We start from the raw sequence: 27932 nt of genomic DNA on the forward strand, positions 1-27932 counted from the left end.
CACGATCTAATTAGTCGTTATCGGAGTCACAACGTGTACCATACCCGTTGAGTTTGTCAATTTACAAGATAAGGTTATAACCACACAATTCTGAAAATGTATAGGTCTGAAAATGTGAAGTGTCTTTTCGTACTGCGCCTTCCTTCATAATGGGAAAAACCGTCAAGTGCGAGTCACGCCTCGCTCTTTTAGGGTTCCGTACATAGTTTGGATATATGAAAATATATTTCTTTTCCAAGCTTAGAACATAAACCGTGAAAGAAAACCCAAAAAGTGTAGTTTGTTTAAGTCACAGCTTACAATCTATTTTATAAATCGTTGTTTTCGGTATTTTACTATTACTATTAATACTAGATTTACTAGATTACTAGTAGATATTAGTTTCTAGAATATGTCTGCAAAATTTCATGGACTTTGGTTGCTTAATATTCAAATGAAATTGGAACTACGTTTGTATGGAGCGAGTGACGGAGAGACCCCTCTTAATAGGGCTCCGTTTTTATCCTTTGGGTACGGAATCCTAAAATTAAAATACCTACTAATAGGTTAGGGACTTCGTCTGTGTTGGTGTTAGCTGGCGGGCGTGCTTTGCCTTTTTGGAGTGTTTTTTTTTTTAAACTGACTGGAAAGCGCTCTAAGGGGGTGCCGTGCGTATGTCGGCGAGCGCCGGTACAGAAGGGGTTCATACTTGTATAGTTTAACTAACTTGTTACAAATAACTACAAACTTGACAGTGGCTGATCTTTGTAAAGCCAGACGAGAGAAAAAAAAATAGGATAGGCAATAGGTGTGAATTATGAAAGATATCCTTGCTTCCTTCCATACTTAATCGAAGTATTATATTATTATGAATGCCAAAGTGTGTCTGTCTGAATGCTAGCTTTTCACGGCTCATCTGTTAAACCGATTTTGACATTTGGTACTGAAATAGCTTCCATTGTGCAGCTTGCATAGGCTTCTGGTGCCGGAAAATCTAATTTCCCACACGAACGAATTTGCGGACATCATTTGTTCGGCCTAACTTGCCTCCCGGAAATCGATTTTATACTGGAAAAACTGGCAAGTGCGAGTTCCGTACTCGAGTTTATTTCGACATATTTCACGATAAATCAAAAACTATTCTGCATAAAATAAATAAAAATCTGTTTTAGAATGTACATACAGGTAGAGCTCTTTCATATGATACCCCACTTGGTATAATTACCTTACTTTGAAAATAGAAAATACTAATTTATTTGTTCATGAACACATTTTAATTTTTTTTGTTGTGATATAACCACGATAATCCCTTTACTTGTGCTATAAGATCTACCTACCTGCCAAATTTCATGATTCAGGTCAACGGGAAGAACCCTATAGGTTTTCTTGACAGACACGACAGACGGACAGTTTACATTCCCATGTGGAGTCGCAAGTAGCTGTTAGGTATATTCTGTACTTACACATAATCGCATTTGACTAATCTACTTATGACTATGAAAGGGCACACTTGCTTTTGTTTGTTAGAATTTTGTTTTTTCAGCCATGACATGTAATTAGTCCTTGACTGCAATCTCACCCAGGCGCTAACTCAGTGCCTATTACACTGAATATTAGCCACCGAGCTCATTTCACATTTATTTTTAATCCATTGAAGGTTCTCTACGAAAAATTATTTTGATATCACTCAGTGAAGCAGCAATGTAGAGTCAACCAATGTCAAATCAGCTCCGTGGGTATCATTCAGTAAGCAGAATCAACCTACTGAAGGAGTAGAATAGAATAAAAATATTTTTTATTCTATTCTATTTTTTTTATTTCAAATAAACTTTTACAAGTACTTTTGAATCGTCAAATGCATCTACGACTGGTCCGGAATGCCTTTCCGACCGAGAAGAACCAGCAAGAAACTCGGCGGTTGCTCTTTTCAAAGGTTTAATATGTAAGTACAATTGCCGAAGTAATTGCAGTCCCGCGCATTGCTGGAGCGAGCTGCAGGTCAAATCCACGCTCTTTTATCATTTACATAATCTTCAATTGTGTAATATGCTTTTTTCGGGAGCATAGTTAGTTCTAATAGGTAGATTTCTTAAATTTCTGTGAAGGCAAGTCTAAAATTGGTGGTAAGTGATGATGCAGTCTAAGATGAAAGCGGGTTAACCTGCAAGGGGTATGGCAGTTCTTAAATAAAACCATACCCTTGAGTTTCTACACGGCATCGGACCAAAACGCTAAATCGTTGAGCGACATGGCTTTGCCAGAAGGGTAGTGAGTAACTAGCCACGCACGACCGAAGCCTCCCACCAGACCAAACCAGAGAAAGTTTTGAAATTATAAAATAACCTTTATAATAATTATATAACCTACGCCCGCCCACGTGTATTCAAAATTCATATCTCAAGAGATTTACCTTAAGCACCCTTTCGACATAAGAATAGACGACCTTGCCTGAGTTTTCGAAGAATCAGCTTTTCTTTTTAAACTTTTTATATAGACGGAGTCTAATACAGGTAATTTTTTGTACCTAGGACAACTAATGCTTCGTCTGTGACTCTACCATTGATTCGGAATGCAGGTTCTACTGAGAAGAGTCGACGAGAAATTCGACAGTTGCTCTTTTCAAATCATGAAAAGTTCCAATATAATGTGTACCAATATAACTACATCAAACCTTTAAAATGAGCAACCGCCGATTTTCTTGCGTTTTTCTCGCTAGGAAAGGCATTCCTACTTTTGAAAAAAGTAGGTACCTAAGTACTTGTAAAAGTTTATTTGGGTAAAAAATATTTTTACATTATTTATTTATTTATTATAATCATCTTGTTGTCAGTCCGTTGCACTTAGAAATTCCTCAATTAAATAAGTATTGTATAATAACCTCGACTTAATAAGTGTGTTTTAAATTTTTAACGCATTGTTTAAATTAATTGTGTAATGGAAAATCTAAAAATTCTTTTGGAACCATATCATAATATTATGTAAGTAGGTAAAACATATCCACTGAAATATTACCATGACGTAATACGTCTACCATCATTTATTATTATCTACGAACTCATTCTAATTTTAGCCTTTTTCAGCTCTCATAATACATACAGACATACCTAAGCTCTAATATCTACTTAATTATAAGCATTAAAAACTTAGATATGAGTTCTTCTCTAAAACAATCAAAAGTAGACTTAATATCGTAATAAAATTAACATGTTTTTCGTAGATATATCAAGTATATACTCGTATATGGGTACTTATAGCTTATAGCTAAGTTTTATAAGCACTTATCTACACCTAGACTTGGATTATTATCTAAAACAATCGAAAAAAGCTTCGTTGCCATACAAATAATCCGTTTTTCGTCGACATGGCATTCCTATGGCTAAGTTTTTTTTTCACACACACATCTATTCTCTATTCTTCTTATATAAGGACAAAGATAACTTACATAAGCCTTAATAGGCTTAACTTTCTTATTTATAAAAAAAAAAATAACAATGCCCTATCGCTGAACGGAAAAACGTTTTCTTTTAACTTACCTCTGCTTCGTTCGCTTCGGAGCTCAAACACTTTTAGCGTTCATAGCAAAATGGCTTGGGGGAAGTGTTCGATTTTTGAAAATATTCAAATAATGTTCTATTTACAGGGTCGCGGCACCCGTGGTACTGGGTTCCAGGCAAACGTCATACTGTCCGCATATATTCCGCGCATGCGCGCTGCGCCGCGGCGGGTCGATAGTGCCGTATGATAAGGAATGAAGGCTGTACGCCATTGATATACCACACCCGAGATAAGCACACAAGAGATAGGTACTTAATGATGTGCGGGACTTCTCCGATTGGCCAGAACAACCAAGCCTGGATCACGGACCTCGAGGCATGGGCCCTAAGGAGCCGGGTGAGGCCCAGTACAACTTTGGGCTTTCTAGGATATCTTCTTGCCAGGATTTTGCCACCTAGAGCGTGCCAGACTTAGCTTAGGTAAGGTATTCCTAACCAGTGGATGCTCTTGACGATTCACAAGTGTAAATTAAAAATTTATAACATCCCGACAAGTGAAGGTTACAGTAACTAGAAAAGAGCTGATAACTTTCAAACGGCTAAACCGATTTTCTTGGATTGTAGCTAAGAACACTCTCAATCAAGCCACCTTTCAAACAAAAAAAAAAAACTAAATTAAGTTCGTTAGTTTAGGAGCTACGATGCCACAGACAGATACACAGATACACACGTCAAACTTATAACACCCCTCTTTTTGGGTCGGAGGTTAAAAAGTACTTGTAAAAGTCTGATTGAATTATTTTTTTGAATTTGATGATGAACGTGGAGATGGTTTCAATAGCATTTGGTTCGCCTTTGTGTGCAGAGACGATCTCAAGTCGGTAGCCTCATAGTTGTTGGACTAAGAGTCAGCGAGGGCCAGACCTTCGTTGTTTTATAAAAGCTGAAATTTTCTATGTGTATTGACCCCAACACAGGGAGGAACGATCAGCGATTATGAAGTTTGGATCATGGTGGCTTAGGGAGATAACAGGTAAAAAAAATGTAAATTTTTTAAAGTGTAAATTAAAATGCTTCTATTCAATAGAAATGAGGTCATTTATCAGGACGCTAATACAGAAAGAGTATTTCATTTTGATCTTTCAACTTTCCTACTCTATCAACCTATCAATTTTGGTAAAACGTAATTTTCAACTAAGCATCCATACACCCATAGGAAAGTGTATATCTTTGGCCATTCATATCAACGTTCTGCCCACATGCCGGGTGACATTGTGGAAACGGGGTAATGTTTAGGAATCGAGGTCACAGTTTTTGTATTAACCCGCGCTTCCGGTTTCAGTATTGCCAGTTGGAAAGCAGTGTTGCCATAGCTAAAAAATGGCGGCGCTATATACGTGTGCATAGAATTCTTAACAGTACTTTCCAGCTTCCAGGTAGGTATAGTCCGCGCCAAACGAATAAATAGTCATCCCTGAACTTAACCGCAAGACGCGTCGCAATAGCATTTTTATGCGTCAGTGAGGCGCAACGTACGGGGGAGAGCTCAGCTCCGCTTCACTCCACTTACACAGTTAACAGTTTCCATTGATGCAGAGTGGTGATTTCGAGCACTGTGATTGACCAATTCACGATCCGTTCCGCTCCATTCCACCCAACTCCGCGTCAGTGGGAACACACCCTTACACAGTTTCCATTGTTTCCATTGATGCGGAGTGGAGATTTCGAGCACTGTGATTGCTCAAATCACGGTCCGCTCCCCTCCACTTCTCCTAGCTCCACGTCAGTGAAAAGCACCCTAAGAATGTAAAATTTAGGCAGTCAAATTAAAACCACAGAATAATGTTTACAAGTAATTGTTTTAATAAAATATACATATTTACACATTTTAACATTCTAATGGATCAAACATTTTATATACTATCAGGACACTCCTACACTGAAGGACGAAGTGCGTTTCGATTGGTTGATCATCTTGCCAAACAGTCAGTTGCAACAAAATCTGTTTCTGTACCTTCCTGTGTGTCTGTACCTTCAGCCCTATCTATTTATATTCTGATTGTGACCATTCTGTAGCTTCATTACAATGTATGAAGACTTCATCTCCATCTTTAGTTGAATATCGCGCCAAAGATTTCGATTCATGCTCAACATCACGGAATGATGTGCCCTTAATGTTCGCCCACAGGACATTTAATCTGTATGTGCCACGTTGCCGCACTAGCACAACCGCGAGGATGAAAACAAGTGTCAACACGACTATTCCCAGGATAGCTATTATAGATGTCAGTTGGCTATCTCTTGAATTGGTTTCTGTGAATAAAAGAAACATTTTGAAATAAATAAGAAACAAGTGGAAAGTTAACCATAATCAATTGATACGTTTCGTCATGTTTGGCAGGTACGTAGGTCTTATAGCACAAGTAAATAAAAATATCTGAGAATTGTGAATTTGGGGTTCTATGACAGAAAAAAATTAAAATGTGTTCACGAAAAATTAATTTACTAAATCACATATAGATGGCGCTGTCCATTATTAACTGGCAGTGTTCTACATAAAAGTGTTAGGTATATGTTGTACGGAACCCTTCTTGTGCGAATCCAACTCGCACTTGACCAGTTTTTTTAAATAATAGTGAATTTTTAATAGCATAGCTAATTACCAGAATTCGCTCGTTGTCGTTGTGTAGATGTCGGCGGCGAGAATGGTTTTATTGTCGGATGCGGAATTATTGCTGTGATTGGCAGCGGGAATGTTGTTGTAGTTGGCAGCGGGAATGTTGTTGTGGTTGGCAGCGGGAATGTTGTTGTGGTTGGCAGCGGGAATGTTGCTGTGGTTGACTGCGGGAATGTTGTTGTTGACTGCCGGAATGTTGTTCTCGTTGATTGCGGGAATGTTGTTGCCGTTGGCTGCGGGAATGTTGTTGTTGTCGGACGTGGGGATTTAGTAGTTGTTGACGTTGTTGTTGAAGTGCTAGTTGTAGGGTCCACGGTAGTAGTTGCACTACACTCACTCCCCTGACGTAGGTCGACTTCAGCTACTATTATATGCCTGTCACCCTCAACGATAATCGCTTCTATGATGATCTGAAATAAAAAAAGCTTTCATTAGATTAGGGAAAGTTAAAAAATTGAATCTCTAGATTTTGGTTTGTTTTAATAGACACGACTAAAACATTATTAGAGGGATGGTTATTGTTAAATTACTTTGGATAAATAATATTAATAAGTATCAGTCGTTAGTTTTCAGTTTTTTTTAAATCGGTCTGTGCCATCGTACCAGCAATACCTACCACTTCAATTTTCATGGAGGTAATTTTGAAATGTTTCCTACTTATTTGTTGTTATAGCGGTAGGTAATAGAAAGAGACATTCTGTGAAAATTTCAGGTCTCAACCTCACGAGGTATGGTTCACGAGATACAGTCTTCTGACAGACGGATGGACGGAGGGACGGATAGCGGAGTCTTTTTAACCCCCGACCCAAAAAGAGGGGTGTTATAAGTTTGACGTGTGTATCTGTGTAGCTGTCTGTGACCTCGTAGCGCCCAAACGAATGAACCGATTTTAATTTAGTTTTTTAGTAATAGAGTCCCATTGGAATCTTAAAAACGATAAAAAAACGTTTACTTACCTATTTGTAAAATGTGATTTAGTATCTAATTATTATAATTTTTGAACTCACCTGGAAGTTGTCATCGAAGTGCCTAAGCGTCAACTCTTTCCAATTCCAATCCCACATATCCAGCTCTCTCCAAATCTCATAAAGAATATAATCCTTTTTCGCCTCATCGCTGTATGCAACTAAATCTTCAAGTGCCAGATACTCGGGCCTTTGGTATACTCGGAGACCGGTAGGCCTTTGAAATAGAGTGACTTTATCAATTACATATTTTTTTGGTTCCGAATTCCGATATCTCCGGAGAAAAACCGGCCAAGTGCAAGTCAGACTCGCGCACCGAGGGTTTCGTACTCGGGTATTTTTTCGACATTTTGCACGATAAATTAAAAAAAATATTTATTACACATAAAAATTAATAAAAATCTGTTTAACCTACCACTTTATATATTTTTTAAAATTTTCATGGCGGCCATTTTGAAATTTTTATTATTTGTTGTTATAGTGGCAATAGAAATACAACATCATGTGTCAACTCTCTACCTTTATGATTCACGAGATACCGCCCGCTGACATACAGACGGACGGACGGACGGACCGCGAAATCTTAGTAATAGGCTCCCGTTGGCACCCTTTGGGGAAACCTAAAAATTAAAATACCTACAAATTAGCTGTAGGTACACCTAATTAGCTCATTGTACATACTGTACTTTGCATAGGTAATTGGTGTCATAGGAAGCATTCGATAAGGATAGTCTATTTAATGACCACTAGTTTAGATTAACTAATAAAACTAATCTATACTTATAATACTAAAAAAAACTTCTTACATGGCATTACTATCAAAATACTTGTATGAACATTGACACTTTTGATAGCTGAAGTAGAAACACCCGTTTCTCTCTAGATCTCGACTGTAAAGAGGAGAAACCAAACGAGCTGTTCTGTTGCTGAGCTGCGACGTCTCTTCCGGCATAACGACTTCCAGCTGCACTGAGTCTGAAAATATTTTATACTAGCTGATGCCCGCAGCTTCGCCCGCGTGGATTTAGGTTTTACAAATCCCAAGGGATCACCAGGATTTAGGAATGCAATTCCTTACAGCATCAGGGTTGAGGAGTTGGATCCTCGAGTTCAAAGACAAAGTGTTTACTTGGTATAGATACCTACCAAAGTTTTTTTTCTAATTTTGTGTGAAAATCTTAATGCGGTCTACAGAATACATCTACTTACCAAGTTTCAACAGTATGGTCCTTATAGTTTCGGAAAAAAGTGGCTGTGACATACGGACGGACAGAGAGACAGACAAACAGACATGACGAATCATAAGGGTTCCGTTTTTTCTCATTTGGCTACGGAACCCTAAAAACTGCCATACCCCTTCCAGGTTAGCCCGCTTCCATCTTAGATTGCATTATCACTTACCATTAAGTGAGATTGCTATCAAGGGCAAACTTGTATGTAATAAAAATAAAGAACCACCCCCAGTACCAGGCTGGCCAAGTGCAGTTTGGTAGTCTTCACACATCTTTGAGAACATTATGGATATCGTTCAGGCGTGCAGGTTTTCACACGATGTTTTCCTTAGCCGTTAAAACAAGTAATATTTAATTGCTTAAAACGCGCATTTAATTCCGAAAAGTTGACGTTAAAGTGAATAACTTAATATTTAAAAAACCCCCGACACAAAAACCTCTATATAAGAAAACTAGAAAAGAGCTGAGAGCTTCCAAACTGCTAAACCGATTTTCTTCGATTATAGCTAAAAACACTCTCGATCAAACCACCTTTCAAACAAAAAAAATTAAATTAAAATCGGTCCATTCTTTAAGGAGCTACGATGCCACAGACAGATACACATATACACAGATGCACAGATATACATGTCAAACTTATAACACCCCTCTTTTTGGGTCGGGGGTTATAAAGAAAGTAAGGAAGGAAGGCGGAATATGTAAATACGAGTGTGAGAATATCTTACTGTAAGAATAAATGCCTCGTATCCATCTTCCGATCGCCCTCGTGTCGTTCGTCCATCCGCACAGATCGCTGCTATCGAAGTCACAACTCAAAGAATCTGAAAAAGACAATCTATACAGGGTGCTACCAGAACGCTAGCAAAAACTAAGCGTTATTATTATACTACCTTAACACAATCCAATGCCAATAACCATTTGCCTTATCTTGTAGTTTAATAGTAGGTATTTTTTTAAACCCGCATTGTATGTCGTGCAAAACTCGGGTCGATGCCCCACCTATGACTCAACATTGACTTCGAGTGACCTATTTACGTTTCTAGACCTCTAGCGTCAGTCAGATGTTTTATTTGCAATTTATTGTGAACTTTAGAAAAATACAGCATTTTCTTAATTTTTTTTCGTAGTTTTTTATGGTATCTTATCAGTAATCATCAGTACTATCCTGTCTTCGTTTTTGCTACCGTTCTGGGTTACACTCTGTATTTAAATTTTATTCTAATTAAATTTTGTAGACACGGTCGCAATGTGAAGTTTCAAAGCGAGTAAACTGTTACATGGGCTCAAAAGTTTTTATAAAAATCTTTCATAATATGCATCAAACTTCGTTTATATGTATGGGGCGCATTGTAACTCTCAAAACTTAGGGATGCGTGCGGTGAGGCCCGAGATCAAGGGGCCCAGGCCCCCGAATAGAAGGTTAGTATCTTAGCCACTAGGGAAGTGTACGTTGCGTTTTACCGGAAGCTCCGCGCGGTCGTTCCTTCGTCGTCGGCGGTGAGAATGTCGTTGTTGTCGGCCGTGGGGACATTGTTATCGACGTTGTTGTTGAAGTGCTAGTTGTAGTTGCACTACAATACAGACTGCCTAGAAGTACTTCGACGAAGTCTACTGCTATGCGCCTGGGACCGTCAATGAAAATCCCTTCAATGATGATCTGAATAAAATAACGAGTTTATCGGAATTAGGATAGATTTAGAAGTTGAACATTTTGTAGGTTTCATTGAATTGGTAGGTATTTAAACAAAACTTACAATAACTGGTCAAGTGTGAGTCAGAACACGTACCAAGTACGGTTTCAAAGCAATTTACTCTTGTATAAATAACAAATATATAATATATAAACTAATATTATAAAAGTAAAAGTATGTACTTGTAAAAGTTTAATTGTAAAATAAAAATTATCTTTATTTATAAGAGGTACGGTTTGTAAGTTTGTTTGTAGGAAGTAATCTCTGGAACTACTAAAGCGATTTTGAAAATTCTTTCACCCATAGAAAGCTATAACCTTCCTGAGCGACTTAGGCTATGTATATAATTTAAATAATTATAATAAATTAAACTAGTTTTAGGGCTCCGTACCTCAAAAGGAAAAACGGAACCCTTATAGGATCACTTTGTTGTCTGTCTGTCTGTCCGTCCGTCAGTCCGTCCGTCCGTCCGTCCGTTCGTCGAGTCTGTCAAGAAAACCTATAGAGTACTTCCCGTTGACCTAGAATCATGAAATTTGGCAGGTAGGTAGGTCTTATAGCACAAGTAAAGGAATAAATCTGAAAACCGTGAATTTGTGGTGGTGTTTGTAGTTAGGTATAATTGAAGCCGAGTTTTGATTTTTTTTTTGAAAACTTTATGCTATGTAGAGCTACTAAGTATGTACCAATATTTTTAAAAAATGGGCTTACATGAAAGTTGTCATGGAAGTGCTTTAGCCTTAACTCTTGCTCGTGCTTGGCCCACCATTCTAACTCACCCCAGTTCTCAAAAAGAATATAATTTTTTTTCGCCTCATCGCTGTATTCAACTAAATCTTCCAGAGCCACATATTCTGGCTTTTGGTATACTCGGATGCCAACAAACCTAAGAAATAAATTATGATTTCATTAATACTGATAATCCATACTAATATGATAAATGCGAAAATGTGTCTGCCTGTCTGTCTGCTACCTTTTCACGTAGGCTACTTTTTATCCTGGAAAATCAAAGATTTCCCACGGGATTCCTAAAAATCCATCCGCTTAACCGATTTGTATGTAAGGTACCTAGGCAGCTTGCGTCCCTGTAATTGACATAGGCATTTTATCCCGGAAAATCAAACACCCCCGACAAGTGAAGGTTTCAGTAACTAGAAAAGAGCTGATAACTTTCAAACGGCTGAACCGATTTTCTTGGATTATAGCTAAGAACACTCTTGATCAAGCCACCTTTAAAAAAAACTAAATTAAAATCGGTTCATTAGTTTAGGAGCTACGATGCCATCTCTACAGATACACACGTCAAACTAATAACACCCCTCTTTTTGGGTCGGGAGTTAACAAAACATAACAAACTTGAAAAGAAGCTCTTCTTACCTGCCATCGACAATGTAATTTGTATATGTATACATAGTATAGCTGAATAAGAAACATCCGTATATAGCTAAATCACGACTGTATAGGGGCGAAATCAAACGAGCTGTTCTGTTCCCGAGTTTCGATGTCTGTTCTGGCATGACGACTTCCAGACCGTTTGGATCTGAAAATACATATATAATTGTAATACTACAAATATATTACTTATTCGAATAAACTTTCTTAGTGAAAACTAGATAGTGCTAATTGTAGGTCGGCAAATTATTATTATAGATTGCGCAAAGGAGAGGTCCAATCCTACTTGAAGAGGCAGCTATACAGTATTAAAGCATGCCTTCTAAAATTGTATTGGGCTTAACTTGGTTATAAAAATTATTTTTTTGTCAGAGAATCTCTTACTGTAATAATCATTATATTTAGTCCAAATTCCGAGCGCCCGCGAATCATTCGTCCACCCGCAGAGGTCACTACCGTCGAAATCACAACTCAAGGAATCTGAAAATATAGACAGACAGTTACAGACATAGCTTATCCTTGCTTACTTTTTTAACATTCCGCAAAATAACGCCTGCCCAAAAAAAGAATTCCAAAAAAAATCCGCAAACTTTTTTTTTGATCGCGATCGTGACATTGTAGCTGTCATTTTACTGTAATCGCGCACTGCAGCTTCCACGTTATGGGTTCCCTTAAAACTACAATATTATGTGGTTATTCAAGGAACGGATAGAAAAACTCCTCAAAAGCCAGCAATAGATTAGCGGTTCCTTTGATGCTGCAAATGTTCATGCCATGAATGTTGGGTGGTGAATGGTGATACAACACAAAGTTGGCATAGAATAATATACATATAAGACCTGGCTAGTTAGATCCGACGACGATAAGATAGTAACATACTCTTTGGGGTAGAGCAGGGTCGAGTATTTTCCGATAACAACTTAAATCAGTTGTATGTATTTTGTCATATATAGTTGTAATTAATATAGCATTGCACATTACCGTGAACTCCAAGTGGTCGTTCCGTCGTTGTTGGTAAGAATGTTGTTGTTGTCGGCCGTGGGATTGTTGTTGTTGTTGTCGTCGGCCGTGAGGATGTTGTCACCGATGTTGATGTTGGAAGGCTAGTTGTTATTGTTGTAGTATTAGTGCGTGCGTATACTGCTTCTCCCCAAACTGTAGAGTTCACAAAAGAGTATGAAACCATTGCACAACAAATCAAGAATCTAACAATTTTAAGATACTTTGTAAAAGTTTATTTGCATAAAAACTAAATTTCTATAAAGTTTTAAAAACATGTGATTAGGTTATGGTACCGTTCAAATAACCATATAAGCTTAATATGAGGTAGTTATTTCAAAATTATAGACAGACCCTTCAATTTTATTTAACAACCGCCGACCCAAAAAGAGGAGTGTTATAAATTTGACGCGTGTTTCTGTCTGTGACATCGTAGCTCCTAAACTGATGAACTGATTTTAATTTAGTTTTTTTTGTTTGAAAGGTGGCTTAATCGAGAGTGTTTTAGCTAATCCAAGAAAATCGTTTCAGCCGTTTGGAAGTTATCAGCTCTTTTCTAGTTACTGTAACCTTCACTTGTCGAGGGTGTTATAAATTTTTAATTTACACTTGTTAGTATAAATTATAAATGCGAATGTGTGTCTGTCTGTCTGTCTGCTACGTTTTCACGGCTCAACCGCTGAACTGATTTTAATGAAAGGTTCAGAGTTAGCTTACATCCCGGGGACGGACATAGGCTAATTTTATCCCGGAGAATCAAAGAGTTCCTACGGGATTCTTAAGAGTTTATCCGTATAACCGATTTATAAGAAAGATACAGAGATAGCTAACGCCCCGGAAATTGATTACTTTTTATCCTGGAAAAGCAGAGTTCAGACGGGATTTTTAAAAAAACCTAAATCTACGCGGATGGAGTCGCGGGCATCATCGCGGGCGGGAATTAATAAGTTAAAACCAATAAATTAAAAATGTAAAACTCACCCACGGCATTGTGTGATGCGAAAATAAACAAAATTATGAAACACTGATTGAACATTTTGAACATCAGTACCTACGAAGTAAAAAGTATTAGTCTACCTAATAATAATTAATAGGTGAATATTCAAGAAAAACTTTGTTTTATCTCTATCATGACCCTAAAGAAACCCTTGAACCGTTTTTTAAAACAATTTAAGTATTTTTACGCGTGGTTTACGTTCGGAGCAAAACTGCTTTAGTTTTAATTTAAGCTTTAGTTACAATTTGGACACAATATCATTATATTTTGTTAGCTATCGTAAAATATTATCTTAAAGTAATTTGTAATATGAATTATTATAAGTCATAAGTCATGCGGCGACCATTGAGTTGTAGAATATAGAGATGCATTCCTCATACATCAGATGCCAAAAAAACGGCCTAATTTAAGGTAACAAATAAATTGAAACTGGAGTAATTTAAAGTTCAAAAAAATGCCTACGGGGTGTGTTGGATTCATTGCAGCGATGCCAAGTCGATTGGCAGTACATCCAAGTGTTGAGAACCCTGCATGATGCCACCATGATGACCGTTCTAGACCACCAAACACAGCCGATTCCTATTTCCAAACGAGAGTAAGACAGGGGGATATCGTTTTATCCCTGAACACAGATCACCCCTGGAGCTCTCAACTTGCGCCCTCGAAGATGAGTTTAAAGTATTGGACTGGAATGGTTGGGGGATAAACATCAATGGCGAATACATTTCACATTGCGATTTGTAGACGACAAAGTTTTAGTGGTAGAATCGCTGCAAGACCTTTAAGAAGTGGGTGGATGAGGAAGGCGGAGGATCGTGTGTGGTGGCACGCTCTTGGGAAGACCTATGCCCAACAGTGGACGCAAACAGGCTGATTGATTGATTGAGTTCCAAACAAGTGGGACAAAAAAATAAAAATTACTTTGTCTTTGCTACCTCTAGTAACTCCTCCCCTCTGATCATGACTAAACAGGATTTACCACAACTGGGAAATGTCGGGTAGCTATCAGAGGATGCTGGGAGATATCTGTGCTTTTATTAGAGCATCAAAAATCTGAGGAACATGAAACTTAACAAAAAATTGCGACAAAGTAGTCCTTAGAAACACAGAATTATAACCACCGAACTTATTTTTTAATAGAAAATGTGATTCTCAACTTTTAGGTTAACATTTGCAATCTAGGTACTCCAGTAGAGTCGTCTGTAGAATTATCTGACCGCACGTATTATTGTTCCATCAAAACTGAAAGGTATTGAAAATGGTTACGTGCAATAGGGTGAGATCACGCACTGCATCCGATCTGAATCCGAGAAAATACGTTCCAAAGTAGTTATAGAACTTATGGTAGCTTACGCGCTAGCTCCGACTTCCATCATCCGAGTTCTCTCCGTCATCCGTGAGAATATCTCGGATGTGCCCCGGATGTCCACTGAATAACTTGGATTTGGATCAGAGGCCAGATCAGTGCGTAAGCAATATCCGAGACCAGAGTTCGGTCCGAGTTTTTCATATCCGTATTTTCACGGAATCGGATCGGATGAGTGTGTAACCGCTCTTAGAAACGAGGATCACGACTCATAGAACAACGAGGATCACGACTCATAGAAAGAACTACCATGCTTTACGGCAACAAGAGAATAAAAGGATTTCGGGTTTAATGGTAAAGGTAAATTAAAAGGCGTTTTATTAATAATTATAACAGTTTATTCAGAAAGCATTCAGCCTCAGAGCCAGAAAACAATTTTAATAACTGATTGTGAGAATCACGATCAAAAAGTGTCCGAAACAAGTGCTCAAGGCATTTTTTACGTTCAGTTATGTCACTGTTGCGTGCTACAAAGGCATGTTTTATATTCAGTTTTGTCACCAATGAACTGAATGTTTACTAATCAAAACTTGGTTATACATATTATAACTTTCATGTATGTCCTGACCCCTAAATTTTTAGAGCCTGTATCTTAAAGGCCAGTGTATACAATTTAAATTGTACATTAACTTTAGAAAATAATGTCTAAAGAGTAATATTGATATTATTGCAAAGCCGTTTGGACGTTATTGAATGAACCTTTTGATTGTCTACTTGAATAGTCAATAATAATTTTAATCCGTCTAATTATCTCTCTATTCCCTGATTGTGATCTTCTAGTTGATTAGATTTATTGCAATGTATGATGACTTCATCTCCATCCTTAGTTGAAAATCGCACATCTGGTGGTTTAGTTTCTTGCTCAAAATCGTGAGGCGATGTGCCCACAACGTTCGCCCGCAGGGCATTTAATCTGTATGTGCCACGTTGCCGCGCTAGTACAACCACGAGGATGCAACTCAGTGTCAACACGACTATCCCCAGGACAGCTATTATTATAGATATCAGTTGGGTATATCTTGAATCCAGTCCTGTAGATAAATGAAAATTTCTGTATTAACTAAATCAATATGAAAATGTTTTGGTTTTGGGAATATACTAAACTAGACTGGATGATGCCCGCAACTTCATCCGCGTGAATTTATGTTTTTTAAACTCTTAGACTGAGAGTGAGAAGGGTTTAGGCCACAGTCTGCCACGCTGGCCCAATGCGAATTGGCAGACTTCATACACCTTTGAGAACATGGAAAACTCAGGCATGCAGGCAGGTTTCCTCACGATGTTTTCCTTCACCGTTAAAGCAAGTGATATTTAATTGCTTAAAACGCACATAACTGAAAAGTTAGAAGTGCGTGCCCGGGATCGAACCCCCGACTTCCGATTAGGAGCCGGACGTTCTAACCACTAGGCTATCACAGCTTTTATGGCGTGGTATACTATGTCCTAATTGTTCTCATTCTGAGAGGAGACCTGTGCTCAGTAGTGGACTGCCGATCGTTGATCGTGTTGATCGTGAAGATAGCTAATTATAATGTTACCGCCATGTAGTTGTTGCGTTGTTGTCGGCGTAAAGGTTGTTTTTGTTGTCGGCCATGGCGTTGTTGTTGTTGTTGTTGTTGTCGTCGTTGTTGTTGAGGTGCTAGTTGTAGCAGTGCATTGACTCCCCTGACGTATGGCGACGTTGTCTATTGCTATCATACGATCAGTCACACCTTCAGTGAAGGTCCCTTCTATGATGATCTGAACAAAAGAATATTATGTTCATCAGATTTAGGAAATGTATTGTAAATATACATGTGGAAGGAAAAAAGAGGAGATGAAGACCAAAGGTGGATGGGTTGAGTGGTATTCCACTCAGTCCATCCACCTTTACTTTGGTCTTCATGGATATTATGTGTGTGGAAGGGGTGGATAACGCGTTGGCGGAAGACAGAAGTGAGTGGAAGAAGAAGACACGTTGTGCCGACCCCATATCACGTAGGGTAAAGTCAGGCAGAAAAAGAAAAAAGAAAAAACGAGCCAAGTGCGAGTCAGACTCGCGCACCGAGGGTTCCGTACTCGGATATTTTTTGCATAGAAATATAATAAAAATCTGTTTTAGGTAAGGATAAAGTCCTTTCCTATGATACCCCACTTGGTATAGTTATCTTATTTTGAAAATTTAAAATACTAATTGTTTGCTCATGAACAATTTTTTTTTTTGATTTCGCACATTTTACAGGGTGTAACCAGAACCCTAGTAAAAACGAAGACAGGTGATAGCACAGATGATTACTGAAGATACCATAAAAAACAACATTTTTTTTAAATCTTGTATTTTTTAAAAGTTCACAATATAAACATCTAGCTAATGGTAGTGGCAACGAACGTTCCGTAAATAGGTTACTCGAAGTCAATGCCGCATCGTAGGTGGGGCATTGACCCGAGTTTTGCACGCTACACCACGGTATAAAATGCGGGTTTGAAAAATACTAAATCACTAAAACTATAAGATAAGGCAAATGGTTTTTTTTTCTTATAAAGAATATTAGCCATTTTTTTTCATGAGTAACATTCCCCTTTCCCCTCCAACTAAGCGTAAAGCTTGTGCTAGGAGTGGGTACGACAATAGTGCAACGGGTGGGGTTTGAACCGGCGACCTTTTCGGATTTTAGTCCGCTCCTATAACCGTTGCGCTATTGAGGCTTATATTGGCATTGGATTGTGTTAGGATAGTATAACAATAACGCTAAGTTTTTGCTAGCGGTCCGGTTACAGCCTGTATATTATAATATTTGTGACGTACTTGAAAGTTATCATAGAAGTGCTTCAGAGGTGACTCTTGGCCATTCCAGCTCGGTGACGGCGACCATGGCGACGCTTTCAACATCTCAAAAATAATGTAATCCTTTTTCGCCTCATCGCTGAATGCCACTAAATCTTCAAGGGCTAGATACTCCGGCTTTTGGTATACTCGGATACCAAGGAAGCTAATAAATTATTTTATATAGGTAATTATAAGGGTTTAAATTAATAGTCAAATTAATTAGTACATAAAACTCATACGGTATACGGTATGAAATAAGCTTAAAATCATTAGTTTGTACCAGTTACTAGGTTGTTAATAAAAATCACACTAATATTATAAAGGCGAAAGTTTGTATGTGTGTGCGTGTATGTTTGTTACTCCTTCACGCAAAAACTACCAGATGGATTTGGCTGAAATTTGGAATGGAGCACATAGGCTACTTTTTATACCGGAAATCAAAGAAAACCTAAATACACGCGGACGAAGTCGCGGGCGTCAGCTAGTTCTGAATATAACTGTGTTGTTAATAAGACCTTCTCACCTGTCATGTGAATAAATTATAAACATGATATAGCTGAAGTAGAAACAGCCGTTTCTTTCTAGACCACGACTGTAAAGTGGAGATATCAAAAGAGCTGTTCTGTTTATGTACTGGTGGTGTACGGCGGTGTACGGAGGCATGTCAGCACTCAGGAACTTGTTGTCGGGATCTGAAAAGGCTATGTAAACACATGTAGTATCAGATACGTTGTAACTATGCCTTTGCGCAATGAAAGTTAACACTAAAAAAACATTCTTGTTTATTACGTGATAGGCATATAATATACCTACCTTTCCTTTCGGTCGCCTTTTTAACAAAAAATCATTAGACTACAGGCCCATGTTCAAAAATGGATGGGTCATATGAACCACCAGGTGACGTATACAGGACGATATAAGAGCATAAAATAATAAGATTCAGCACTATGCCGTCACTTGTAAGCTGTCCAACAGAGTGCTGGTGAGAATTGAAAAGTGCAGTACATGGGATGGTGTGCCAATCTCTTCGGACGAAGCCTTCGTAATTATAGTTATGATAGAACGTGCAGGTAAGTTCGTTTAATCATTAATTATTAACTTAAGCTTCGTCCTCGAGATTGGCATAAACACTGGTAGACTTTGTGAGCTACTGAAATGTTTTGTGAAAATAAAGAGTTCGGGCTACGAGATTTATCCACGTGGACGCAGTTGTGGCCACAAGTCAACAATAAGGCTCAAAAAAGAGAAAGTTCTAAAGACCCGATTTTGTCACAAAAAATGCTCTACTCAACAGGCGGCTGGCCTCAGTGATTAGATAGAAAACTTTGTTGCATATAAAACATGAAATTACCAAGACAAAACAAAGAAATTAAAAAAATGGTTGATATTCTAAACTGGCTTCCTTTTAAGAATGACAGTATTGTGAGAAGAGAATATAGTCTTACCGAGGTTACTAACTTTTCCCCAAAATCCGATCGCCCTCAGGTAATTTTTCCATCCGCAGAGACCCCATTCCTCGAAATCACAACTCAAAGAATCTGAAAATAGCAATCGACATAATTACCTACTTACTTAACTAAAACAATACGTGTTCACTGTTCAACATATAGTTTGGGGTAACACCCTTAAGGCCTCATGCACCCCCACAGCACAGACGTTGTAAAGTTTAAAAAAAATTGCTATCAAGGAAACACGATTTGTTTGACGTACCTTTTTAGTTTAATCGATAAATGGTCAATGAATTTTTCCTATTTTTATTTTTGACATAGGCAAATATCATATTCTGCCTATTACCATGTAATATTAGTTTGTGATATAGTAATTACTTCTTGTACTTACTTAGTTTGATAAAATTAGTCACATTAAATACTTAGTTACGAAAAAAAATTGAAATAAACTTATATTTTAGTTTTTTTCATGACTAAAATTTTAATTTCTGACATTTTACTACTAAATAAAATGTCAATAATTATAACTTTTCTAAGAGATTTATTCATTAATCGTACGTTGTTCCTCACCTGTAACTCCTAGTGGTCCTTCCTTCGTCGGCGGTGGTGTCGTTGTTGTCGGCCGTGGCGTTGTTGTTGTTGACGTTGTCGACGTTGTTGTTGAAGAGCTAGTTGTACGGGCCACTGATGGAGTGCAGTCAGGATACCCAAATATTATGAGATTATCTAGTGCCATATATATATTATCTTGACCGTAAATGCCTTCAATTATAATCTGAATAAAATAAATATTATGTATATATGTTATTATGTATAAGTTAAGTTTTATCGTAATATTTTCAATTAAAAAAATATACAACATCTAAAAATAGTAATAAAATAGTCAGGCGTTTTATTTTTAAAAATTCAAAATTCTACGGTTTGACTCTGATATAAGTACACCACTAGTTTTAAATTACCATTAAAAAATCTGCTTAGTCATAAATTCATTAAATATTAGATACCTATTTTTAATTTTTTTTAATCGAGTGTCTATCCACCCCATATCCATGATGTCATCCATAAATCGCAAAGGGACAACTTGGCCATTAGGACTAGATTCTTTCGGTCGATGTATCCCCCGAGTCAAAATACTTAGATACTTAAATATAAACATTATTGTATGTAACCAGAACGCTAGCAAAAACTTAGCGATATTTACACAAGGCCAATAACCATTTGCCTTATCTTGTGGTTTTAGAGATTTAGTATTTTTCAAACCCGCATTGTATAGCGTGCAAAACTCGGGTCAATGCCCCACCTACGACACGGCTTAGACTTCGAGTGGCCTATTTACGGAACGTTCGTTGATCTCTAGCACCAGTCAGATATTTTGCAATATATTGTGAACTTTTAAAAATCCAGGATTTTAAATATTTTTTTTCATAGTTTTTTCGATAGCTTATCAATAAACAGCAATCCATCGCCTGTCTTCGGTTTCCTAGCGTTCTGGTTATACACCCTGTTTTTATATTACAGATAGTAATAGACACAGTAAACAATAATAGACTAAACAACTTTTTGAAGATAAGTAAGTACCTGAAAGTTGTAATCAACATTCACCATCTTTGTGTTATTCCAGCTCCAGTATTGCTCTTCGCTAAAGTCCCCCCAGATATCATAAAGAACAAAATCCTTTTTCTCCTCATAGTTGTATGCAAGTAAATCTTCAAGAGCCAGATACTCCGGCTTGAGGTATACTCGGATACCGGTAGACCTATAAGCAAACAGGCTTTAGAAAATATATAAGTGTAAAGAGAAGATTACAGTAATTAGATAAGAGGAGATAACTTTCAAACGGCTGAACCGATTTTCTTGGATTATAGCTAAGAACACTCTCGATCAAGCCACCTTTTAAACAAGAAAAACTAAATTAAAATCGGTTCATTAGTTAAGGAGCTACGATGCCACAGACAGATAAAAAGATACACACGTCAAACTTATAATACCCCTCTTTTTGAGTCGGGGGTTAAAAAGAGCCACATACAAAAACACTTGTCATATTATACTATAATAGATTTTTATGTGCTAAAAGCTAAAACTGACCCAATCATAAATGAGTTTTATTTTTTTATTCAGATATACAAGTTAGCCTTTGACTGCAATCTCGACTGGTGGTAAGTGCGAAGGTGGGAAGCGGTGGATACCATTTCAAGTTAATATACCTACTGCTGAAATATACCGTCCTTGTACATAAACGTAGATATAACTTTTGTTAGTCATCATTATTTAAGCCTACTTTTTAAGGCAAATCTCACACACTCCATTTTTGAAAACTGCATAAACGTGTTATGTATCGAATTTTAATGATAGATCTTTTACTAAAAATAATTATTAATGGTGTAAACTATATAATAGATTTAAAAATAGTAATAAAAAAACTTATCACCTGCCATGTGACTTTGTATGAATTCTATAAGAGAAATGGAAACAACTGCCTTCTAGATCACGACTGTAAAGTGGAGAAATCAGACGAACTGTGCCGTTCCCTGATAACGACGCCTTGTTGAAGTAAATGTACCACTCAGACCCTGAAAATAAGTGTCATTTTAGTAATTAAAAAAATACCACGTTTTTAAAACTAAACTGGAAAGGTTCTTACTGTTTTATTAACCCTTGGCCCAAAAAGAGGGGTGTTACAAGTTTATTTAGAATAGGTACCTTCTCCCGAATACGCATAGTCCTCAAAATTTTTATCATTAGTACTAAGGAACCATTCATCGTCCGCCCCTGGGTCATTCTTCCAACCGCAAAAATCAACATTGTTGAAATGACATCTGAACTCATCTGAAAAATACATTAAGTAATATAAAAAACTCAAACAACACAGTCAGACTCTCACTCGAAAGTCTCCGTACCCTACATCCGTACCATCGTAGATGTTTATGTACTTTTTTTTTTTTAATTTACATGGCGGCCAATTTGAAAGGAGGTCGGACAGAGGCAGGCTGAAATTGTATCCCCAGTCCCCACTAAAGTATACTTCATAATTATTTAAGATAGATTTTATAATAACATTTAGAATAATCACATACATATACAGGTCAAACACATAAGCTTGCAATTTTATGCATTAGGCTGCAGGCTTGTTCTATCATTTCGATGGCTTGTTCTATCATTTTTAGTGGCTAGTTATATCATTTCGGTGGCATCAAAATTTTAAACACGTATTCTCATGACTCTATAAGACATATTTTGATGGCAATAAATAAGGGCATAAACAATAACAAGAAGAACAATAAACCATAATTAAATTTGAAAAACTTAAAGAACAAACTATCTAGGTAGATTTCTACGAAGGGATTTTGAGACATTCAGACAGGAACTTTAAAGAACCTAAATCAATGACAACGAAGAAGCGTGAAAAAAGCTAGTTACCGAATGATCCAAATCCTATTCCTAATGGTTTTTGCGTTGTTGCTGTCGGCATTGCTGTTGTTGATATTGGTGTTGTCGACATTGTTGTTGTCGACGGTATTGTTGTCGACGTTGTAGTAGACGTTGTTGTTGAAGTCCTGGTATTGGGTCTAGGTGTCGGAGTATTATCATTGCAACCACTTCTCTGCATTATGGAGACGTGGCTTATTGCTATGTACATAGGATCTTCACCGAAAATGCCCTCTAAAATGATCTGAATGAAATAACAAGTGTAAATTAAAAATTTATAACACCCCCGACAAGTGAAGGTTACAGTAACTAGAAAAGAGCTGATAACTTTCAAACGGCTGAACCGATTTTCTTGGATTATAGCTATTCCGCGCTTACGATCCAAAGCATCTGAGTTTTCCAAAACATCATTTTCAAATAAATAATTATTTATCTAGGCAACGTCCATCTTGACAGCTTGACATTTGTCAATTGACATAATAATATTATGAAACTAACGGTTATCTAACCTTCTTTTCTACAAGAAAACTAGAAAAGAGCTGATAACTTTTAAACGGCTGAACCAATTTTTTTGGATTATAGCTAAGAACACTCTCGATCAAGCCACCTTTCAAACAAAAAAAAATTAAATTAAAATCGGTTCATTCGTTTAGGCGCTACGATGCCACAGACAGATACACAGATACACAGACACACAGATACACGCTTCAAACTTATAACACCCCTCTTTTTGGGTCGGGGGTTAAAAAATGCCCTTCAATCTGTAAAATTCTGTTTTAGTACTTATATCTAGAGATACAGTCCAGTTAACTTTGCAACTTTTGTAAGTAAATTAATAATGATTCAATGGTAACTTAAAACAATAACTGACAGCATTTTGACGGCCAAAGTAATTCTTTGTCCAAGGTAGTTACCAGCTTTTGGGTACCAGATAGATTCGATAACCTTTTTTGAAATTTCTTCAAAAATTTCTTCTGCTCCTGGACCCCAACTGCCCCAAGGCCTTTAGCCCAAATGACTAAAATATGAAGCTCCCATCGAGGTTCTCATACTTGCGCCTCTTGGCCCGTTCGTCGCTGGTGGCCGTCATAGAGGCGATCGCCTGAATGTGAGATACGACTAAAGTGTCTCTACACGTTGCATCCCAAACAAATGACCTACCCTTCTTCAAGGAATAAGGCCATGCAGGTCTCTTACCATGCTACGGGCCTAGCGAATAGGTCAACTTACCTGAAAGTTTTTATCAAACTGCTTCAGCGTCGACTCTTTTTCATACCAATAATCTCCCCAATCTCCCCAAACCTCATACAAAATATAATACTCTTTCTCCTCGTCACTGTACTCAAGTAAATCTTCTAGGGCTAAATAATCCGGCTTTTGGTATATCCGGATTCCGACGGTACTACGAAAATGGAAAAAAAACGTTTCTTTACACATGATGACATTTTTACTCGAAGTCAACGCGAGTTTAAGGCTGAGATTTATAGAGCGCACTTTAGCGTACTAGAGCGCGCTCAGACTTAAGACACTGTTAAAACGTGACAGCATTATGTCGCTAGTATTAACCTGTCTCGTTTTAACTAAAACTTAAGTCTGAGCAAAGTCAAAGTGTGCTCTATCGATCTCAGCCTTAGACCAGCGATTCGGTCGACGGGGACTGTCGTAGAATTTGTAATTTGTATGGAAATCGCCGTGTGTGTCCGCATGAAGTTGCGGCGACTGCGCGCGCATATACACGTTGACATCCATATAAATTACAGATTCTAAGATAATAAGTTACAGTTGCCAGCAAAGAAATATTGTTTCGTCGACATTTAGATAGACCTTTCGGCTTGGTAGAGCATTATCTCTGTCACTCATTCCTATGTGACGTTTTATCGGTCTCAACGACAAAGACAACGCTCTACGAAACCGCTCTCTCTTTCTAAAGGTCGATGTACAATATTTCTTGCCTTGCTTAATGGATTTACAATAAGCTCAAGTTCTCACCAGCTTGTTTGTGGATTTGTGTACATTTTGAAGGCTGTAGCGAAACAGCCATCTTCGTCTAAAGTCCGACTGTAAAGTGGAGAAATTAACCGAACTGAACTGTTTCCCCGCGTAGACGGCTCGTTGAAGAAAATAAACGGGTCTGAAACGTTAATAGAGAAAGAGCCTGTGAGGGTCAGACCTTTGTTATTTTATAAAAGCTGAAAGTTTCTCTGCGTATTGTCCCCAACACGCAGGAACGATCAGCGATTATGACATTCAAATCGTGGTGGCTTTGACAGATAATAGGTAACAAAGTTGTATAAAAACCTTTCGTCCAAGTATGAAATCGATTTTTTTATATTTTTCTGCGGAATAGTATTAGAAATCACGTCATGCATTGCCAGACACCCACCATGAAATCTATAGAGTGTACTTTGACTTTGCTCAGACTTAAGTTTTAATTAAAGAGAGATAGATACCTCTGGGGCCCTACTACCACCGCTTAACAGGCTCTCTCCGTCACTCGCTTCATATAATCGTAGTTCCAATTTCATTTGAATATTAAGCAAGTCCATGAAATTTTACAGACATATTCTAGAAACTAACATCTGTGTCTGTGGTGTTTTAGATTTTTCTAAAAATATGTAGTTTTAAAATTACAGGGGCTCAAAGATTTGCATGTGAATTTTTAAGACCGCGTAACTTTGAAACTGAATATTTTAACGGAAATCTGGAAAACCACAGGCATAGATATTAGTTCCCAGAACGTTTCTACAAAATTCCATTGAGTGTGATTGGTTAGTATTCCAATGAGAGACGAACTACGTTTGTATGGAGCGAGTGACGGAGAGACCCCTCTTACAGATCACGTCATGCATTACCAGACACTCGACTGAGATTTACAAGCGGTACTTTGACTTTGTTCAGACTTAAGGCAGAGTTAAAACGAGACAGGCCGATGTGAGCTTTATAACGTTGCCTCGTTTTAACAGTGTCTTAAGAGGGGTCTCTCCGTCACTCGCTTCATACAAACGTAGTTCCAATTTCATTTAAATATTAACAGGGCTCTCTCCGTCACTTGTTTCCACTCGTTTCATACAATCGTAGTTCCAATTTCATTTGAATATTAAGCAACCAAAGTCCATGAAATTTTGCAGACATATTCTAAAAACTAATATCTGTGTCTGTGGTGTTTTAGATTTTTCTAAAAATATGTAGTTTTAAAATTACAGGGGCTCAAAGATTTGTATGCAAATTTTTAAGACCGTGTAACTTTGAAACCAAATATTTTAACAGAAATCTGGAAAACCACAGACATAGATATTAGTTTCTAGAATATGTCTGCAAAATTTCATGGAATTTGGTTGCTTAATATTCAAATGAAATTGGAACTAAGATTGTATGAAGCGAGTGACGGAGAGAGCCCTGTAAAGTCTGAACAAAGTCTTATACGCTCGAGGAGTGGAATACCTAAGAATACCTGTGTTAGGAAAAATAGCCTCACCTCCCGACTGCATAGAGCCATAAACATACAAAGGGTTTAGACGCCAAGAGTGGTTTGCTTTTGGATCGTTCTTCCACGCGCAGAAACCATAAACGTCGAAGGCACATTCTAGGTCATAATCTGAAACAGGATATAATTCAAAATCTTAAACATGACTCTTAGAATTATAGTCATTTTGAACGGTTAATAATAATCGAACTATTTCTTTAAATATGTATCAAAAATTGAAGAATTTCTGCCAATCTTAAACGGAGACTAAGAAGTTATTATAGTGTGTAGGTATGTGCGCAAATACAGCTGGTGCACTTTCATAGTTCGATGGAACAGCAATCTTACACGACCAGAGATATCAGGTGTAGGATTGAAAGGAATAATTTGTACTCTCCGCATTTCGGGCTGCTACTGAAATTTTTAGACAGATTTCTTAAATTCTTTGGCGGACCCGGGATACAAAGTTACAAATCCGAGTTCTCATGATCGGCAACCGAACAAACTAACTACTATAAAAAACAAAGAAAGCTAGTTTTTATTACCGTAGTCTCCTACTATTTTCTCCGTTGTTGTCGGCCGTGAGGATATTGTCATTGACGTTGATGTTGGAAGGCTAGTTGTTGTTGTTGTAGTCTGTCCTTGTCCCCCAACTGTAGAGTTCATAAAAGAGAATGAAATAGTTGCAAACTAAATCTAAGACACAAATTCGAAATTCACAACTCTAAAGCTGAAATCTATTAACCGCGCTTTAACTTTGCTCAAACTTGACACACTGTTAAAACGAGACAGCGTTATAAAGCTGGCATAAATCCGTCTAGTTTTAACAGTGTCTTAAGACTGAGCAAAGTCGAAGGGTGTTCTATAGATTTCAGCCTAAGTCTCTACTCTCTAGTCTCTACCCATTACGATTCATGAGATACAGCCCGCTGACAGACCAACAGACAGTGAAATAAATTAAAATCTTGAAACTCACCCACGACATTGTGTGACCCAAAAATAAACAAAATTATTAAACACCGGTCAAACATTTTGAACGTGAAATCAATAAGTAAAAAAGTTGACAGCTTTTCTGAACTTTACGTTAGTTGGTATTTACAAATAATTATGTAAGAGCCTAATATTATGTAAATCATTATGAAAAACTTATAAGAATTTTTTAATGTCTACCAAGGCTTTTTTCATGACCGTTAGTTAATTTTCACTTGAATCTATTTTTTTTAAACAATTTCTACACGAAGCCTACGTTAGAACCAAACCACTTTTGTACTAAGCTTGGGTTATATAAACGACAGAGTATAATGTAATATTATCATATTGTGTTAGATATAGTATAAAACATATTATTATCTTAAACCAATCGTAATGTGAATTTCCAAAAATTCATGCTAGGTACCATTGTGTTGTAAACCATAGAGATGCATTCCGCATACAATAGCAGTCAAGTTAATGGAACCTAGCCTATAAATTAAACATTTTTTTATAGCGCTTGGCTGCAATCAGACCTTTTTTTTCATACAGAGGAAATGCCTAGGTGCCTATTAAATCTTGACTTGAAAGTGCTCATATTAAAAGTGTAAGCGAAAACTAATACTGGAAAGGCGTTCCATGTTGTAGCGATTCGAATTAGAAACGAGGAGGCAAACCGCTTCACATAGAATATCTTCAAGTTATTTTAAACCGACTTCAAAAAAAGGAGGAGGTTCTCAATTCGTCGGAATCTTTTTTTTTATGTATGTTCCCCGATTACTCAAAGACGCCTGCACCGATTTGGTTTATTTTTTTTGTTTGAAAGTGTATACTTTGCAAGTGGTCCCCTATAAATTTGATGAAGATCTGATGAATATCTTCGGAGGTGGAGGACAGAACTCCTCAATGGATAAGAGTAAATTGCTCGCGATCAGTGTAATAGTTTGGTAAACAGTAGGGTTTTAACTGCGCATAGCACATTATAGTACAGTGAGACCACTAAAAATTGTGAAATAAAAAAATTTCAA

The 27932-nt window shown here is 37.4% G+C and overlaps 2 protein-coding genes across 16 annotated transcripts in view; both read right to left on the reverse strand.

Annotated features, from left to right (window-relative positions):
• The window catches only part of LOC123877377 (calcium-dependent secretion activator), a 56465-nt gene extending 52793 nt beyond the window's left edge, over window positions 1–3672 (reverse strand). For all 15 annotated transcript variants that reach the window (XM_045924099.1, XM_045924088.1, XM_045924098.1 and 12 more), the window contains exon 1: window positions 3513–3672. The gene's annotated coding sequence lies outside the window, so the exon portion shown is untranslated. The remainder of the gene's footprint in view (window positions 1–3512) is intronic.
• A 1739-nt stretch (window positions 3673–5411) lies between these two features.
• LOC123877314 lies at window positions 5412–27203 on the reverse strand. The gene is made up of 24 exons (XM_045923935.1): window positions 26912–27203; window positions 26481–26588; window positions 25948–26067; window positions 24462–24603; window positions 23703–23874; window positions 22464–22716; window positions 21747–21872; window positions 21475–21616; window positions 20625–20802; window positions 19605–19821; window positions 19044–19136; window positions 18122–18299; window positions 17578–17761; window positions 16331–16532; window positions 15543–15823; window positions 12412–12533; window positions 11492–11578; window positions 10750–10924; window positions 9809–10004; window positions 9073–9168; window positions 7922–8090; window positions 7158–7332; window positions 6137–6560; window positions 5412–5786 (listed from the first exon to the last, which is right to left on the reverse strand). Exons 1-24 carry the CDS (start codon window positions 26964–26966, stop codon window positions 5518–5520), a joined length of 4164 nt encoding a protein of 1387 aa, XP_045779891.1. The 5' UTR covers window positions 26967–27203; the 3' UTR covers window positions 5412–5517.
• Between the last annotated feature and the right edge of the window lie 729 nt (window positions 27204–27932).

Source organism: Maniola jurtina, chromosome 23 (assembly GCF_905333055.1).
Source record: "Maniola jurtina chromosome 23, ilManJurt1.1, whole genome shotgun sequence".
Classification (NCBI taxonomy): Eukaryota; Metazoa; Arthropoda; class Insecta; order Lepidoptera; family Nymphalidae; genus Maniola; species Maniola jurtina.